The 16217-nt window shown below is 43.1% G+C and overlaps 1 protein-coding gene across 2 annotated transcripts in view; it reads left to right on the forward strand.

Annotated features, from left to right (window-relative positions):
• FBXL5 (F-box and leucine rich repeat protein 5) overlaps positions 1 to 16217 on the forward strand; it is a 61779-nt gene that overhangs the window by 28596 nt on the left and 16966 nt on the right. For both annotated transcript variants that reach the window (XM_077815825.1, XM_077815827.1), the window contains exons 7-10: positions 366 to 514; positions 705 to 787; positions 10911 to 11633; positions 14635 to 14783. In XM_077815825.1, the coding sequence (XP_077671951.1) occupies positions 366 to 514; positions 705 to 787; positions 10911 to 11633; positions 14635 to 14783 (1104 nt within the window). The remainder of the gene's footprint in view (positions 1 to 365; positions 515 to 704; positions 788 to 10910; positions 11634 to 14634; positions 14784 to 16217) is intronic.

Here is a 16217-nt window from a genome sequence, read left to right on the forward strand (position 1 = left end):
TTGTCCACAACCCACCCTCTTCCCCTCTACTTTGGAATTCTCGTTTATGACTCCGTGGTAGAGAAGGAACTGGGGATGGTTAGCCCCACGTGCTGACTAGCCTTATGACACAGCACAAGGAGAGACCACGCATATGCTGGCCTAACAGACACTGCTATGAAGTTGTCCAATCAGCAGCATAGGGATGCAGACACACCTACAGTGGAGCACCCATAGTAGGAGACATCTCGAAGAACCATCGTTACTGCATAAGGTGGATAGCTTTTTTTGTAAATCTTGTATTTAATGTGATATGAGGAGATGAACTTTAAAAATCTCTCTAAATACATGGTAAAATCTTACTTTCTCTTTGATTTATTTTACAGAAGAGGCTGCAGAAGAATCACTTGCAATTAACATAGCGCAGATGGAAAAGCATTTACTCCATGGCTTAATTCATAATGTTCTCCCACATGTAGGCACTTCAGTGAAAACACTAGTACTGGCCTACAGTTCTGCAGTTTCTAACAAAATGGTATGTATTGTCAGCACTAATACGTTTGAGTGTGTAGGCTATAATTAGTAATAATATATAATTGGTGTGCTTGAGTCTGTATTGTCAGTGAAGTTGAATTGCAACTCAAATGAGCATTCATTTGCATCTTGGCTGTGAGACTCTTTAATTGTCTGGTTTTTGCATTTTCTTTTTTTCCTTCCTTTCCTAGGTTAGACAGTTCTTGGAACTTTGTCCTAACTTGGAACATCTGGATCTCACTCAAACTGATATTTCAGACTCTGCATTTGAAAGGTTAGTTATTTGCTTTTAAAAACTTAGTATCTATAGCTTTTCCAGTAAAAAACAAAACCAAACCTAGAGCATACTGTGACTAGTATAGTAATTATATATAGAATGTGCATTCAACCATAACCAACAATCAAACTAAAGCAGCATTAATATTCTACTTAATATGGCAGGCAAAGCTTATAACTATGGAGTGGAACATTTTGAAAAGGTTTCAACTGTTTCAGCATTGCACATAACCCCAGTGAGTTGCAACCCTTGCATAATAATCTTATGGGTGTAATGTTAACACTTAATGAATGTAATGCATACTACTTGAGCGCTAGACTCTATTGAGCATTTGCTTTGGGTGCGGATGCGCTCCGTGTGCCAGTAACTGGAAATTCTTCAAAAATAGCAACTGTTTGTGAATGCGCCCTCGCTGCTTCCATGATCCCCACCAAGAACTTCGGGGGCTGTGCAGGCCAACAGCCTCTCCGGTTCCATTCTACCACTTCAAGTCTGGAATGGAACTATTCTCTATCTAGCCTTTCCAACTTCCCTGCTTGATGATCGGTTCCTTAAATAAATTGTTTTTAGGTGTTTTATATTCATTAATCTGAGGGTAGTGGGTTCCTCTCCATTCATTTCCCCTGTCATTTTAGGGCACCTTGTTATGCCCAAAGTTCCAGATTTCAAAGCCTGGCTGGCCTGCCCACAGAGGTTCCCTCTGAGTGACTTGCATGAGAGCTGTCTGTACTGCCTTGGGGAAGCACAGACCCCCTCAGGTATGACGTCTGCCATGCCTTTCCTCAGTGTACTTGGCAGTTTCACGAATTCAGACTTGTAGGTGTCTTATGGAGTTCTCTTTGAGGCCCTGTTTGGACCTGGGGCTCTCCTGCTCCACATCTACCGGATCTGAGCCTCCAGGTGGCATCCCTCCAGAACCACAGCCATTCAGTTGAGTCTTTCAAGAAATCTAAGCACACCACTAAATGGAGGTATGAAGAAGGCCAGGGTAAACACCCTCGCAAAAAGAGGGATAAATCACATCAGAAATCCTCCAAAAAGAGGTTTATTTCTCCCCTTCCTCAGGCACCACCGGATGCCCCAGGAAGGGTACATCCAGACCTTGCAGGGAGCAGGGGCCATTATCGACAGTTATGAGAGGTACCAGCGTCCTGAAATTGTCTGCTGAACGGGCAGGACCAATCCAACACCACATAGAGGCAGAAGGGACTGTTTGCCCTCTGCACTGTTAACACCAATCCAGCAGAAGTCTGCTGCTTCAAAGAGAGCATTGACAGATCCAACCATGATGCCTGCCAGCTCTCCTCTGGTGAGATCTCTGTATGCTCTGCTTGAAGATCTGGCATTTTGTGTGTATCCAGAATTTCTGATCCTCTTGGACCGATTCTGCTGAGAGATGTTCCAACACTACCAACTCAACATTTGCCAATCCCAAGCTCAAGCCATAAGGCGGAGGCTCCAGCACTGTCAATGTACGATTCATCAGCTCATATCTGTGGTTGGTCAGGGTCAGGATACACACCCATTGGTTTGTCCACGAGAGCCTGACCATTCGTACTTGTCGGATGAAAATGACCCAGTGCTCAGGGTTCTTCTGACAACATAGTTAAGAGCTATCCCTAACAGGGCTTCTAAAGTCTTCCAAATGTCTTCATGAACCATAGTGTTGCTAAGGGACCAACAGTACCCCACATGGGGCCCACCTTCACGCTCTTATGATACCGTCCACTGACCTTGCTTGGGCCCTTGGGATTAATATCTTCATGTGCCAGCGTATGAGGATCCTGGATATCACTGCCAATAGTAGCCGAAGTCCCCACAGAAGCACTTGTTAAGGAGGAACAGTGGGAACCACTGGATCCCCTGGCAGTGCTTTCTTCATCCTTCCAGATGAGGCAGTGACAGTAGCTTCTCCCTCACCACCAGATGATTACAGGCAGTGCCGTGGCCTCCTGAGGAGGATGGCTTAATCTCTTCAAGTCCCACTACAGTTGATTCAGGATCTTACCCAAAAATTCCTGGATTTTCTCCAAGCTATGGCTTCCTCTAAAGTGGTGTGCCCCATGAACAGGGTCCTATTGAAGCTTTGTAAAACAATTTGGCACATTCCTGCTACTTGTGCCCTGCCCCTGAGGAGGGCTTAAAAGAAATATTTTGTTCGTTCCCAAGGGAGCAGAATATTTGTTTTCCCACCTTTAATCCCAACTCCTTAGTGGGACAAGCTGTCATGGAGTGTCAGCCTGGTTCCACCCCTCCTGACAAAGACACCAAGAGATATCTCTTTAACAGAAAGAACTTTTAATTGGCTAGCCTACTGTTTCACGTAGCAAATTACTAGGCATTGATGTCCAAGTACGACTTCATGAATTGCAATAAGCTGTTAGAATTCTCTAAGTTGCTGAAGGAATTTAGGTCCTAATTTCGGGCCATCCTGGATGGGGGAAATCTGGTTACAGGGTTGACCTTCCAAGCACTTCTGAATGCAATGGACGCAGCATCATGTTGCATGCCTGCCTCGGTAGTTATGAGATGGGCTTCAGGTTGCAGTCCTTGGGGCTTCCCTAGAATGTTCAGTGATGGTACAGGATTTCTCCTTTGTGGTAACAGTTTTTTGAGTGAAAAGATAGGAGTCACTGCACACTCACAAAGACTTCTGCTCTACCCCAGAGGTGGGCAAACTACAGCCTGCGGGCCACATCCAGCCCGCAGGATCCTCCTGCCCGGCCCCTAGGCTCCTGGCCCGGGAGGCTAGCTCTCAGCCTCTCCCCTGCTTTCCCCGCTCCCCCGCAGCCTCAGCGCGCCATGCCACGCTCTGGGCAGCTCGGCAGCACAGTTTCAGAGGCACAGCCTGACCTGGTGCTCTGGGCGGCGCGGCTGTAGTGCCGCCAGCCACCAGTGCTCCAGGCAGCGCAGTCAGGGGGCATGGGGGTTGGATAGAGGGCAGGGGAGTTGGGGGGTGTTGATAGGGGCCGGGCGGTCAGAGGGCGGGGAACAGGGAGCTTGGATGGGGCATGGGTCTGGGGGTGGGGGCAGTCATGAAGTGGGGGGTTGGGTGGGGCGGCAGGGGTCAGTCGGGGTGGGAGGTCCAGGAGGGGATGGAGAGCAGGGGCTGGTGGATGGGGTAGGAGTCCTGGGGGCGAGAAGGGGGGGGGGGGGCGGCGTTGGATAGGAGGCGGGAGCTGGGCCACGCAACCATCCACACAGCCTCCCCTAACTAGCTCTCCATACAATTTTGGAAACCTGATGTGGCCCTCAGGCCAAAAAGTTTGCCCGCCCCTGCTCTACCCTCTGCTATTTGGGGATATATACCCTGGCACCCCTGAGGAAATATTCCAGGCTGCTGCCTCTGGTTAGCACACACCACCTCAGTCATTTTTCTATCAAGGGATCTAGGAGCCCCTTAGAAAATGACAGAGGGTGCATCGTGGGCAGGCACTCCACACCACCGCCCTCCCCTCTTCAGTTCCTAACTGCCTACCAAGAGGCATTTTGATGGGATACTCGAGAGCCATCAACTAGTCTCCATACCACCTGTTATCTCCACTCCTTTTGGTGGATGCCTGGCCTGTTTCCTCCTGATGTGGCACCTTATCACATAGGACAAATGGATTTTCAACATCACCTCAACTGGCTGCATCCTAGAGGTCTTGTCTGACCCCCTGCTCCTGGCCCTCCCTCCTCATCCCTTTTCAGGGACTCCTCTCATGAGAGGATCCTCAAACTGGAGGAGGACTCCCTAATCCAGTTGGGGACAAGACAGCCTGTGCCCTCTCCTCACAAGATGAAGGGCTTTTACTCAAGATACTTCCTCACCTCCCAAAAGAACGGGGGCTGGAGACCCATCCTGGACCAAACAGCTGAGTGTCTGCTTCATTCAGTGATATTTCCTGGCCTCAGTAATCTCCTCCACAAACAAAGGTGACTAGATTGTTGCTCTCTATCTGAAAGATGCATATTTTCATTTGGACAGTCGCCTAGCTTGAAGGAGATTTCTTCATTTCACTGTAGGTCCAGAGCACTTTCAGTAGTGTGTTCCCCTTTTGCCTATTGATGGTCCTGAGAGTTTTTGTGAAGGTACTTAGAGTGGTGGGTGTGTACCTCCACAAACAAGGTGGCCCAATATTTCCCCACCTGGATGATTGTATCGGGAAGTGCAAGCAAAAGTCACCTCACTTGAACTATCTTATGCTTTTGGGCTTCAGGTAAATTCAGAAAAACCACCTTACCCCTCCCCTGCCCTCACAAATTACACAACTTAGTGGAGTGAAACTGAACTTGATCGTGGCAAGGGCCTCAAGACTGATTCCTCACAATGACGGACCTGGTCGCCCAGCTTCATCTCAGTCCTCAGAGGGTGGTCTGTTCCTGCTTAGGCCTACGGGTTTGGCTGAGGTTGATCTATGTACCAAGCAGGGACTCTTTGGACAAGAAGGTCTTGCTCCTCCAGAACGTGTTGCCATTACTTATTTAATGGGGGACCAAGAACAAAGTGTGTGTTGGGGTCCTCTTTATTTCTAAACCACCTACAAAAACACTCATCATGGCTGTCTGCCTTCTGGGATGGGAAGCACACTTATTCAGCCAGACAGCTTGGCATTCCTGGTCCCTGTAGGAATCCAGGCTACATCTCAATCTTCTTGAGCTTCAGGCGGTACACAAAACATGCAAGATGTTCCTACCCCTTATTTGGTTTGCTCATATACAGGTAAGCTCAGACATGGCCATTGTCTATTACATAAACAAACAGGGAGGCTCAAGATCCATCCCAGTCTGCAAACAGGCGGTCCAGCTCTGGAACTGATGTATACCTCATCAGATTACCCTCTCAGCAGTAGTGGGAGCTCCACCCATCAGTAGCGCAGTACATCTTTCATCTATGAGGTGTCCCATCCTGGGAGCTTTTTGCAATTCAGTGGAATGAAAAGGGCTTTACAGAGTGGCTCTGGGCCTCAGCTCCAGAGGGGATGGCTTCCTAGTGTGGGGGTTGGACCTGCTGATGTACTGCTTCCCTCCCATCCTCTTACAACTCTGTGTCCTCAGAAGAATCAAGCTGGACAGGGCTGCAGTGATCCTGATATCTCCCTGGTGCCTGAGACCGTTCTGGTTCACCACCATCCTGCAGTTGGCCTCATGCCCATGCATTCACATACAACTGTTCCCGGACCTACTGTCTCAGAAAAAAGGCAAGATCAGCCACTTCCACCTGCACCTTGGCTTCTCTCTGTCTGGTGGCATAGTTCTTGGATGGACAATTCATAGGATGTCCAGTCTGTCCTTAACAATAGCAGGAGACTATCTACAGAGAAGTGATTCTCCCTGTGGAGTGATCAGCACCACTTAAAATCTTGAGGAATCAGGAATCCATGTAATCGTGGAATATCTTCTCTCGATGAAGACAGCTGGCCTATGCATCAGTTCCATAAGTGTATGTTTGGTGGTTTTTTATATATACTTTCTATTCTTTAGTGTTTACTACTGTGAAGTTCCTGTAGGGTATCATAAGGACATTCTCTCTAGTATCTAAATCTCCTCATACCTGGGACCTGAACCTCATCCTAACTTATCCTCATTTGACTCCTGCTCTGTACTAGGAGGACAGGATTAGAATTCAAAATGATCTTGACAAACTGGATAAGTGGTCTGATTTAAGTAGGATAAAATTAAAAAAGAACAAATGTTAAGTATTACTTTAGGAGGGCATAATCAGTCCCCACAAATACAAAATGTGAAATGACTATCTAGGAAGGCATACTGCAGAATAGGATCTGTGGGGGTAGGGAGGGGAAGGAGGTGTGTTAGTGGGTCACAAACTAAATATGGGTCAACAATATAATACTTTTCCACACAAAAAAAGCAAACATCATTCTGGGATGTATTAGCAGGAGTGTTATAAGCAAGACATGAGAAATAATTCTTCTTCTCTACTCAGCACTGATAAGGCCTCAACTGAAGTATTATGTCCAGTTATAGACACCACACTTCAGGAAAGATGTAGACAAATTGGAGAAAGTCCAGAGAAGAGCAACAAAAATGATTAAAGGTCTAGAAAACATGACCTTTGTGGAAAGATTGAAAAAATTGTGTTTGTTTAGCGTGGAGAAGAGAGAACTGAGGTGGAGACATAAGTACGTAAAAGGTTATTATAAAGAGACAGGTGATAAATTGTTCTTAACCACTGAGGACAGGGCAAGAAGTAATGGGCTTAAATTGCAGCAAGGGGAGATTTAGGTTAGACATTAGGAAAACTTCCTAACTGTCAGGATAATTAAGCCCTTGAGCAAATTACTAGGGAGGTTGTGGAGTCTGTCATTAGAGGTTTTTAAGAACAGGTTGGACAAACATCTGTCAGAGATGGTCTAGATAGTACTTAGTCCTGTCTCAGTGCAAGGGACTGGACTAGATCTATCAAGGTCCCACCCAGTCCTACATTTCTATGAAGGTTGCCTTCCTGATGGTGATTACCTTTGCTAGGAGAATAGGTGAGCTTGGGGCCCTTCTGCTGGATCATCCGTACATGGTCTTTCACAGAGATAAAGTATCTTTGAGGTTGCATCCCAAGTTCATCCCTAAATTGCCTTCTGAATTTCACCTCATCTTCTGGTGTTCTATCCCAAGCCTCAGCATAGCACAGGGGACAGATAGCTCCACTCACTGGATATATGCAGGACTCTAGTCTTATCCTCGCATGGGACAAGACCCTTTCTTTGAAGTCTTCAAGATTGTTCGTCACTATTGCTGAAAGAAAGAAAGGGGAAATTTTCTTTTCCCAAAGACTTTCAAAACTGCAGCCTCCCATTTTTACAGTCCTATGGAAGCCCTTCAACTTCAGGCTGTCAGGAGCCACTCAACTAGACCCCAAGCAGCTTTAGTGGCTTCCCTACTGGGAATTCCTCTCTCAGAAATATGTAGAGCAAGGGCTCCATTCACACTTTCACCAGGCATTATGTCCTAATTTAAGCTTTGGCTGAAGATATTTCCTTTTGGTTCAGCAATCTTTCAGTCTGTGGTTCAGAACGTTTCCTGCAACCCTCCTCCTCAATGAGCACTTCTTGGGAGTCACCCCAGTGAATAACCATAAGCACCAGCATTTAAAGAAGAAAGGAAGGTTACTTACCTTATAGTAACTGGAGTTCTTTGAGATGTGTGTTCCCTATTGGTATTCACAACCTGCCCTCCTTCCCTTCTGCTTTATTTTCTTGTGATTCGCGGTTGAGAAAGCATTAGAGAGGTGGTTGGTCCACTCCGCCCCTCATGTCCTCATTGGGAGGATGAGGAGGCATAGTGTGCAGGTATGGACCAATGGACATGGCTATTGAAGAACTTCTGGGTGCATAGAGCACATTTGCACCCACACTGAATACACATAGGGCCTATACATCTCAAAGAACTCCGGTTATTATAAGGTAAGTATCCTTCCTTTCATGTAGTAGTCAAGAGTGTCTCGGGTTTTTTCCCTGTAGCTCTAGAGCTGACATAGTTTGTAATGCTTAGAGCACTAATTGTAAGAGGGTTCAAATACTGCATTATGATCAGGTATCATGGACCCCTTTGCTTGGGTGGAGTTCTGTTGATTTCAGCTTTACAGATGAGGCTGTAGAAGTTCCATTGGCGTCATTGCGGCTTTGTTTGGATGCGGGGCCTGCACTAATAGATCCTGCTACAGTATCGGGCTAAAATTGCATGTTCTAACAGCATATATGTCATAAGTGAGGGGCTAATGAAGGTTACAAGCTCTGAGAGTTATACTGGTGGAACATGTAACGTCTGAGCGAAAGATTCTTTAGCACAACATTTAAAGTCTGTTTCAAATGTCAAGCTGGTGGCAATACTCTGTCACGTGCTAAAATATGTCATTGCTTCTTCACGGCCATATAGAACTTCCATGAGGGATGCTGACCCTCTGGAAGTTATTCACTTGCAGAGCTTGTAACTCCTATAAGAAAAGGAGTACTTGTGGCACCTTAGAGACTAACCAGTTTATTTGAGCATGAGCTTTCGTGAGCTACAGCTCACTTCATCAGATACATACCGTGGAAACTGCAGCAGACTTTATATATACACAGAGAATATGAAACAATACCTCCTCCCACCCCACTGTCCTGCTGGTAATAGCTTATCTAAAGTAATCGTCAGGTTAGGCCATTTCCAGCACAAATCCAGGTTTTCTCACCCTCCACCCCCCCACACAAATTCACTCTCCTGCTGGTGATAGCCCATCCAAAGTGACAACTCTTTACACAATGTGCATGATAATGAAGTTAGGCCATTTCCTGCACAAATCCAGGTTCTCTCACTCCCTCACCCCCCTCCAAAAACCCACCCCCATACACACACAGACTCACTCTCCTGCTGGTAATAGCTCGTCCAAACTGACCACTCTCCAAGTTTAAATCCAAGTTAAACCAGAACATCTGGGGGGGAGGAAAAAACAAGAGGAAATAGGCTACCTTGCATAATGACTTAGCCACTCCCAGTCTGGATTTGTGCTGGAAATGGCCTAACCTGACGATTACTTTAGATAAGCTATTACCAGCAGGACAGTGGGGTGGGAGGAGGTATTGTTTCATATTCTCTGTGTATATATAAAGTCTGCTGCAGTTTCCACGGTATGTATCTGATGAAGTGAGCTGTAGCTCACGAAAGCTCATGCTCAAATAAACTGGTTAGTCTCTAAGGTGCCACAAGTACTCCTTTTCTTTTTGCGAATACAGACTAACACGGCTGTTACTCTGAAACCTGTAACTCCTATGAAATTTGTCAAGCGTTTGATGAAAGTTGCAGTCCTTGCCAAGGTACTTGGAAGGTTTCAACTTACGTTTTTTACCTTTCCTAATTTTTAATTAGGAAACTATATTTGTACTGGTTTCAGAGTAACAGCCGTGTTAGTCTGTATTCGCAAAAAGAAAAGGAGTACTTGTGGCACCTTAGAGACTAACCAATTTATTTGAGCATGAGCTTTCGTGAGCTACAGCTGTAGCTCACGAAAGCTCATGCTCAAATAAATTGGTTAGTCTCTAAGGTGCCACAAGTACTCCTTTTCTTTTTATATTTGTACTAGTCCTAAATGTGATTTAGTACATCTAAATAAATTTGAGCTTTCAGGGCAATTTATTTTTAGTTATGGGTGGGCAAAAAAGAACATCTTTACTCCAACAATGGAAAAAATAAGCACATTTTTAGAAGTCCATAATTCAAAAATGACTTCCTTCATTAATGTAAAAAAAAAAAAAAGAAATCTTTTGTTTAAGACTAAAGTTGAGAAATTTCAGGCTAAAAGGTGTGAGATTTTTTTTGTTGTCAAAAGACCAAATTGTTTCCAGTGCAAGGTCTAATCTTTCAGCTTCAATTATGGAGTCGTATTGTGACGCTAATATGCTCCTAGAGCTTCTGGAATCCAAATATCCTCTGTTTTAAATACTTTACTAAAGTGGAATGCAAGGGAATCGAGAGGAGGATATATATTAAATACATTAATACAAACAACAGCCAAGCTTGAAAAACTGTAACTGTAGGAATTATAACAACTAAGAACTATTAGTGCTAAAGACTTAAAAACAAGAGCCCAATCTCATATTTTCCGATGTCAGAGTATAATATCTCTTCCACGTTCGCCAGCTCGCTCAAGCCATTGCGTGATCTTGCAGTGTTCAAGTTGCTTGCGAATTTCCAGTAGATTAGGACAGCTCTTTTGGAAACTATGTCAGCAAGAACTGCTTTTGAGAATTGTTCAACCACAGAGATTTCCAGTAGCTTCACTTCGTCTTACAAATCATTTTGGAAATTATTAAACAGTTGTTGTTGACCTCTTACTTAGTGTTTTAAATAACATTACTGTGCATGTTTCATTCCATGTTTCTTTAGATATCCTTACTCTTTTTGGGCATTTATAAAAGTACTTCTCACTGTAGTATGAGTGCCAAATCATATTTTTTAATTTAACTGTTTTCTTCTTTCCCTTCAGAGCTGAGGCACGTGTAGTATAAACACTTAATGAATTAATTTCAATATCTAATTTCTCTACAAAAGTCAGGAAACTACTTACCTGCCTTTGTTTGTTCATTAAGAGCCTTTACAAACATACATAGAACTGTATGTTCAATTAATCCTTTTCTGATTGCAGTTGGTCGTGGGTTGGTTGTTGTCAGAGTCTTCGCCATCTTGATCTGTCTGGTTGTGAAAAAATCACAGATGTGGCCATGGAGAAGATTTCCAGAGCTTTGGGAATCTTATCAGCCCACAACAACAAAGGAGTTCTGAAAAGTTGCAGAAACCGAAGTGCAAAGACTGTATGGAGAAATAAAGACATTACCATGCAGTCCAACAGGAAGTACAGTTTGCATGATATAACTAATGAACCTCTTATCAAGGAAGAAGGTAATGAGCACTATTGGACTAAACCTGTCAGCTCAGAAAGTTTCAGCTCTGCCTATGTATGGATGCTAGATGCAGATGATCTGGCTGATATTGAAGATGCTGCTGTGGGGCGACGCAGAAATATTGAGGGACTTTGTGTGGTGGAACCAGCATCCAGTCTTAGTTGTTCAGCATCTTGTTACAATAAAGACATTGTTGGACTAAGGACTAGTGTCTGTTGGCAGCAGCATTGTGCTTCTACTGCCTTTACTTATTGCAGTCACTCATTTTGTTGTGCTCGGATGGCACTAAGAACTATACAAGCACTTCCAGAGTCCTCTGCACTGTGTAAAAAAACAACAAGGACTAGACAGTCAGAGGGAAAAGACTTTGCATACTCTGGGAGTGAAAAATCAGACCAAGAGACTGCACGAGTTCTTCAGTTCCTCAGTCTGTCTGGATGTTATCAGATCACAGACCACGGTCTCAGGTAAGTAGCCATTTTTGAACTACTGCAGTCATCAATGAGAATTTCCTAACTTTCAAGGAAGAAAAAGCTATCAAATGTGATGAGGAAGGCACCAGGGTCAAATTAGGCGTGCAAGATGAGATCGTATGTCGTTCTTATAAAAATAAGAAACATTATGAAATGTATTAATTCAAAGTGCTCCCTGTTCAGAGATACATAGCAATAGTTACATGATGACTGAATTTTAATAGCCTGATGTACATAATATTTTCCTGGTAGTGATTGTGGGAGAGGTTTAAAGCTTAGCTTTTATGTAGTTACTTTTCAAGTTTTATGACTTAATATAATTTTGGCTTCGTGGCACTTGATCTAAGCGGTAGCTTTTCCCTGGAAGAAAGAATTTTTGAATCCTCAGAAGATACATAATTTTATCTGTCTGAAGGTGCATCAGTATTTTATGCACAGCAGTTTTAGGTGGGTTTTGGAATCAGTCCTTAGAAGTATACATACCTTCAGCAAGAGATTAATGGCTGGTTCATTGGCTTACTGTGTGAAAACCTGAATAGCTAGAGTAGTGTCTCCTTTAAAAATGTTCATGTATAGTATTGGGCATAATTCTGTATGTAAACAAGAACAAGTTGTATATGAGATGATATATAGTGCTAGCAAATGAAGCTTGACATGGACATTAAGGACTTGGTGCCAATAGTTTAGCGAAGACTTAAAAAAATCATTTCTGAACATGCAGCATAGCAGTCTCCTAAGACTTTCAGTCAAACAAGGCTTGCTCTCTGTGGCATCACAGTACATATTTCCAGACTCATGAGCTGCTGTTCTCTCTGAGCAGAGGACAGGGTAGGGAAAGGAGTTCTTTCTCTGTTTTCATGAGGAACATCAAAACACATAATATTATTTAAACACAAACACTCCTTGCTTTGGAGAAGACAGAAAACCACTGATGTGGCAGAAGACTGGAGATACGTCCTTTTTTTATAAGGTTTCTGCAATTTTTGTTTTGTCTACAACATACTGCACATTTAAATATTTATTATAAAGTGTCTGTCGAGTTTGAAAATTTTCCCATTGGCCTGATTTTCAGAGGTGTGAGCAACGCATTCCTCTCATTGGTTTCAGTTTGCATATAGACTCTTAAATACAGGTTTAGGAATCCAGGTTTTAAATCTGAGTGTATAAAGGCTCGCATTAAGCAGATAATTAAACACTACAACCTAAATGAATGTAGCATTAAGAATGCATTGTTTAAAATAATTAAAAGTTGGGGTTGCAATCGCCACTTTAATTTAGTCTGACTGCGTATGTGTAATAATTTCTATTCTTGTTTAAAAACATACGTAAAATTTCAGTTTTTACTTAAATTAAAAGGAGCACCTATCATTTGCTCTAGCTATCTTTGACCAGATCACCATAAATGTGTATATATTGAATGAAACATTTACACAATACCTAGAGAAGGCACTGAATCAAAACTCTTGATCTTATTGTGCCTGGATTTAGGACAAGTTCAAATCTGGCCCTGAACTTTGCAGTGTGGTACTATTTCTGCACCAACAGATGCTGAGGTGAATCTAATTCACAGTGGCTAGTTTTGTGGTACTTATTCTGCAAAACATCCGTTGAGTTCACTTCTTAAATGCCTGTCATCCAATAACGAAGTATAAAATAGCACAAAGATCAACTTTGTTATAAAATGTGGAATCACCTGTTCTTAAAATCAAAAAGGTGTGCTTATTAGGGAATAGTGCCACATTGTATTACAAAAAACAGTACTTGAGTTAAGTTCAGACTTGCAACTTTAAAGTTAAAAAGAACAGGAGTACTTGTGGCATTTTTGAAACTAACAAACTTATTTGAGCATAAGCTTTCTTGGGCTACAGCCCACTTCATCGGATGCATAAATGGAACATAAAGTAAGAAGATTGTGTGTGTGTGTGTGTGTGTGTGTGTGTACACACACGCCCCCCTTCTTACTATATGTTTCATTTTATGCATCCGATGAAGTGGGCTGAAGCCCATGAAAGCTTATGCTCAAATAAATTTGTTAGTCTCTAAGGTGCCACAAATACTCGTGTTCTTTTTACGGATACAGACTAACATGGCTGCTACTCTGAAACCTAGCTTTAAAGTTGTTCTCCTGTAAAAACGAGAGACTACACCAATGTTAAATGAAGGTTCTGTGTGCAGATCAGTGGGCTCTGTAGAGGAACTGCACCTTTCTCTTGTGTAGCGAGAGGACCTGGACACAATCTAAGTTAAACTTCTGGAAGTTACTCTCTGGAGATAAGGAATTGGGAACAGTTCCACAAGTTAGGGAATTGAGCATCTCTGGCTAAAGTAATATGTGTTTGGGAGACATCGTTTGGCTCTGGGTTTTCTGAAAAAGTAAGTCTGACTTCTAGCCCCAACTGGGCAACGGACAGTTACTATCTGGATTGAGCCCTGGTCGGAGTTCAGATGTTCGTGCAGAGCTGAGGGAGGAATTTTGTTCTAGTCTGTGCTGGCTCTAATCTTATAACAGGCAGAACTCCAACCGACTCAGCCTAGTTACTTGGGCAGTCTGGAGCTTCCCTTTAAAAGGAAAAGAGTGGCAAAAATGGGACCTGATGTAAGGAGGAGAAAGAAGAAGCTCTAGTTTCTTGTTTTTCTAATTGCCTTACATAATAACTTTGCTTTAGCATCTGCAGTAGACACTCCTTGTAATAAGCAGGGGGAAGCTCAGGTAATAATATAAATGCTAAAGTAAGCGCATCTAATTATTGAATACAAAATTGGCAAGTTCAAGGCTGACCACTGCATTAGTGACTCCTTTGATTTTTATAAAAAGAATACTTGAGCATTGACTTAGGAGTGTTGACATAGGGCATCACCTTCCTTTGTGTCAGTGCTAACATTGCTTGATTTTAGAAAATCCATGAACTTGGCAACGTAGCTGAAGCATCTGCGTTGACGGCAATCCAGTTCTTTGTTCTGTCTTAACACGTTTTGACTTTCTCTTTGATCATAGGGCGTTGACCCTGGGAGGAGGACTGCCACATTTGGAACACCTTAATCTCTCGGGTTGTCTTACTATAACTGGTGTGGGCCTGCAGGATTTGGTTGCTGCATGCCCTTCTTTAAACGATGAACACTTTTACTACTGTGACAACATTAACGGTAATGTCATTTTGTAAAGTACATGATAACTTTTGGGGGCTCAAAGTTGTTTGATTTAGGGAATTTTTAAACTTTTTTTTTTGTATAACAGTGAGTTCTGTGGTTTATCAGGTTAGCCTTTGCCTCAGTTTCTTCTGTGTTACACTGGATTTTTAAAAATTTCAAATCGTTTGTGAGCCTATATATTGTATAGGTGAGTATTTGTGATTCCTTGTATCTTGCATCTAAATTAAATGTAAGTAACAAAGGATGGAAATACCTCTCAGGTTTATCAATTATCCTCAGCACAATGAACAACCACAAATAAACCCCAAACCCTCAGTGGGATTGCTTTCTTATGGTAGTGACTGTAGTCATGTGGGCCCATGAGACTAAGGCTAAGTGCTAGTAGCACGGAGGAGAGAGATCATGTTGGTCAATGTGCAGAACAGTCCATAATACTAGAGCATTGATGTACATGTGTTCACACAGGGCATCTCCTTCCCTTGTGGTCAGTGCTAATGTTGCTAATGCTGAGATCCTTTGTACGTCGCACTTCCTCCTTTGTGGAAGATGTGGTGCTCTTTGCCCCTTACAAGCTCACAGCGGTACCAAGATCATGAATTAGGCTTTGTACAGAGAATTAGGTTCCAGCTTCACATCAGAGAAACTGGATGGTTGGTTTGTAACTGAGTATAATTGAAGGGTTTGGGTTTCTCTGAGGGGAATGTTTGACTTTCCCATTTTTACTTTAGTTATCCCCCTTGCCTGTTCTCAATGCTGACTCCTCTGCATCCACTTCTACCCTCTTTATGCTAATGAGGAGGCAGAGAAGGCACATTGAATAGATGTAGGCTACCTTCAATGACCCTATATGCCCACTTTGATAGCATTGAGAGGTGTATTGCCTAGGAGAACAGATGCAGCTATTGTTATGCATTTAGTGTAGTAGAATGAGTGTCTTATGACCATTTTTTAAAAAAAAAAAAAAGCTTTTGTCATCTTCCCTGGACTGTTTACAAATATACCTTGTAAAGATTTCTTCATCACTACTGTCTTGGTTAAATGTGGATTTTGAGGACATGCTATAAAGGACAGGTCCTTAGATAATACATAGAGGAGTAAAAAGAAACGGAGTACTTGTGGCACCTTAGAGATTAACCAATTTATTTGAGCATAAGCTTTCGTGAGCTACAGCTCACTTCATCGGATGCATACTGTGGAAACTGCAGAAGACATTATATACACAGAGACCATGAAACAATACCTCCTCTCACCCCACTCTCCTGCTGGTAATAGCTTATCTAAAGTGATCACTCTCCTTACAGTGTGTATGATAATCAAGGTGGGCCATTTCCAGCACAAATCCAGGTTTTCTCACCCTCCGCCCTCCCCCACACAAACTCACTCTCCTGCTGGTAATAGCCCATCCAAAGTGACCACTCTCTTCACAAT

The sequence above is a fragment of the Eretmochelys imbricata genome, chromosome 4 (assembly GCF_965152235.1).
Source record: "Eretmochelys imbricata isolate rEreImb1 chromosome 4, rEreImb1.hap1, whole genome shotgun sequence".
Classification (NCBI taxonomy): domain Eukaryota; kingdom Metazoa; phylum Chordata; order Testudines; family Cheloniidae; genus Eretmochelys; species Eretmochelys imbricata.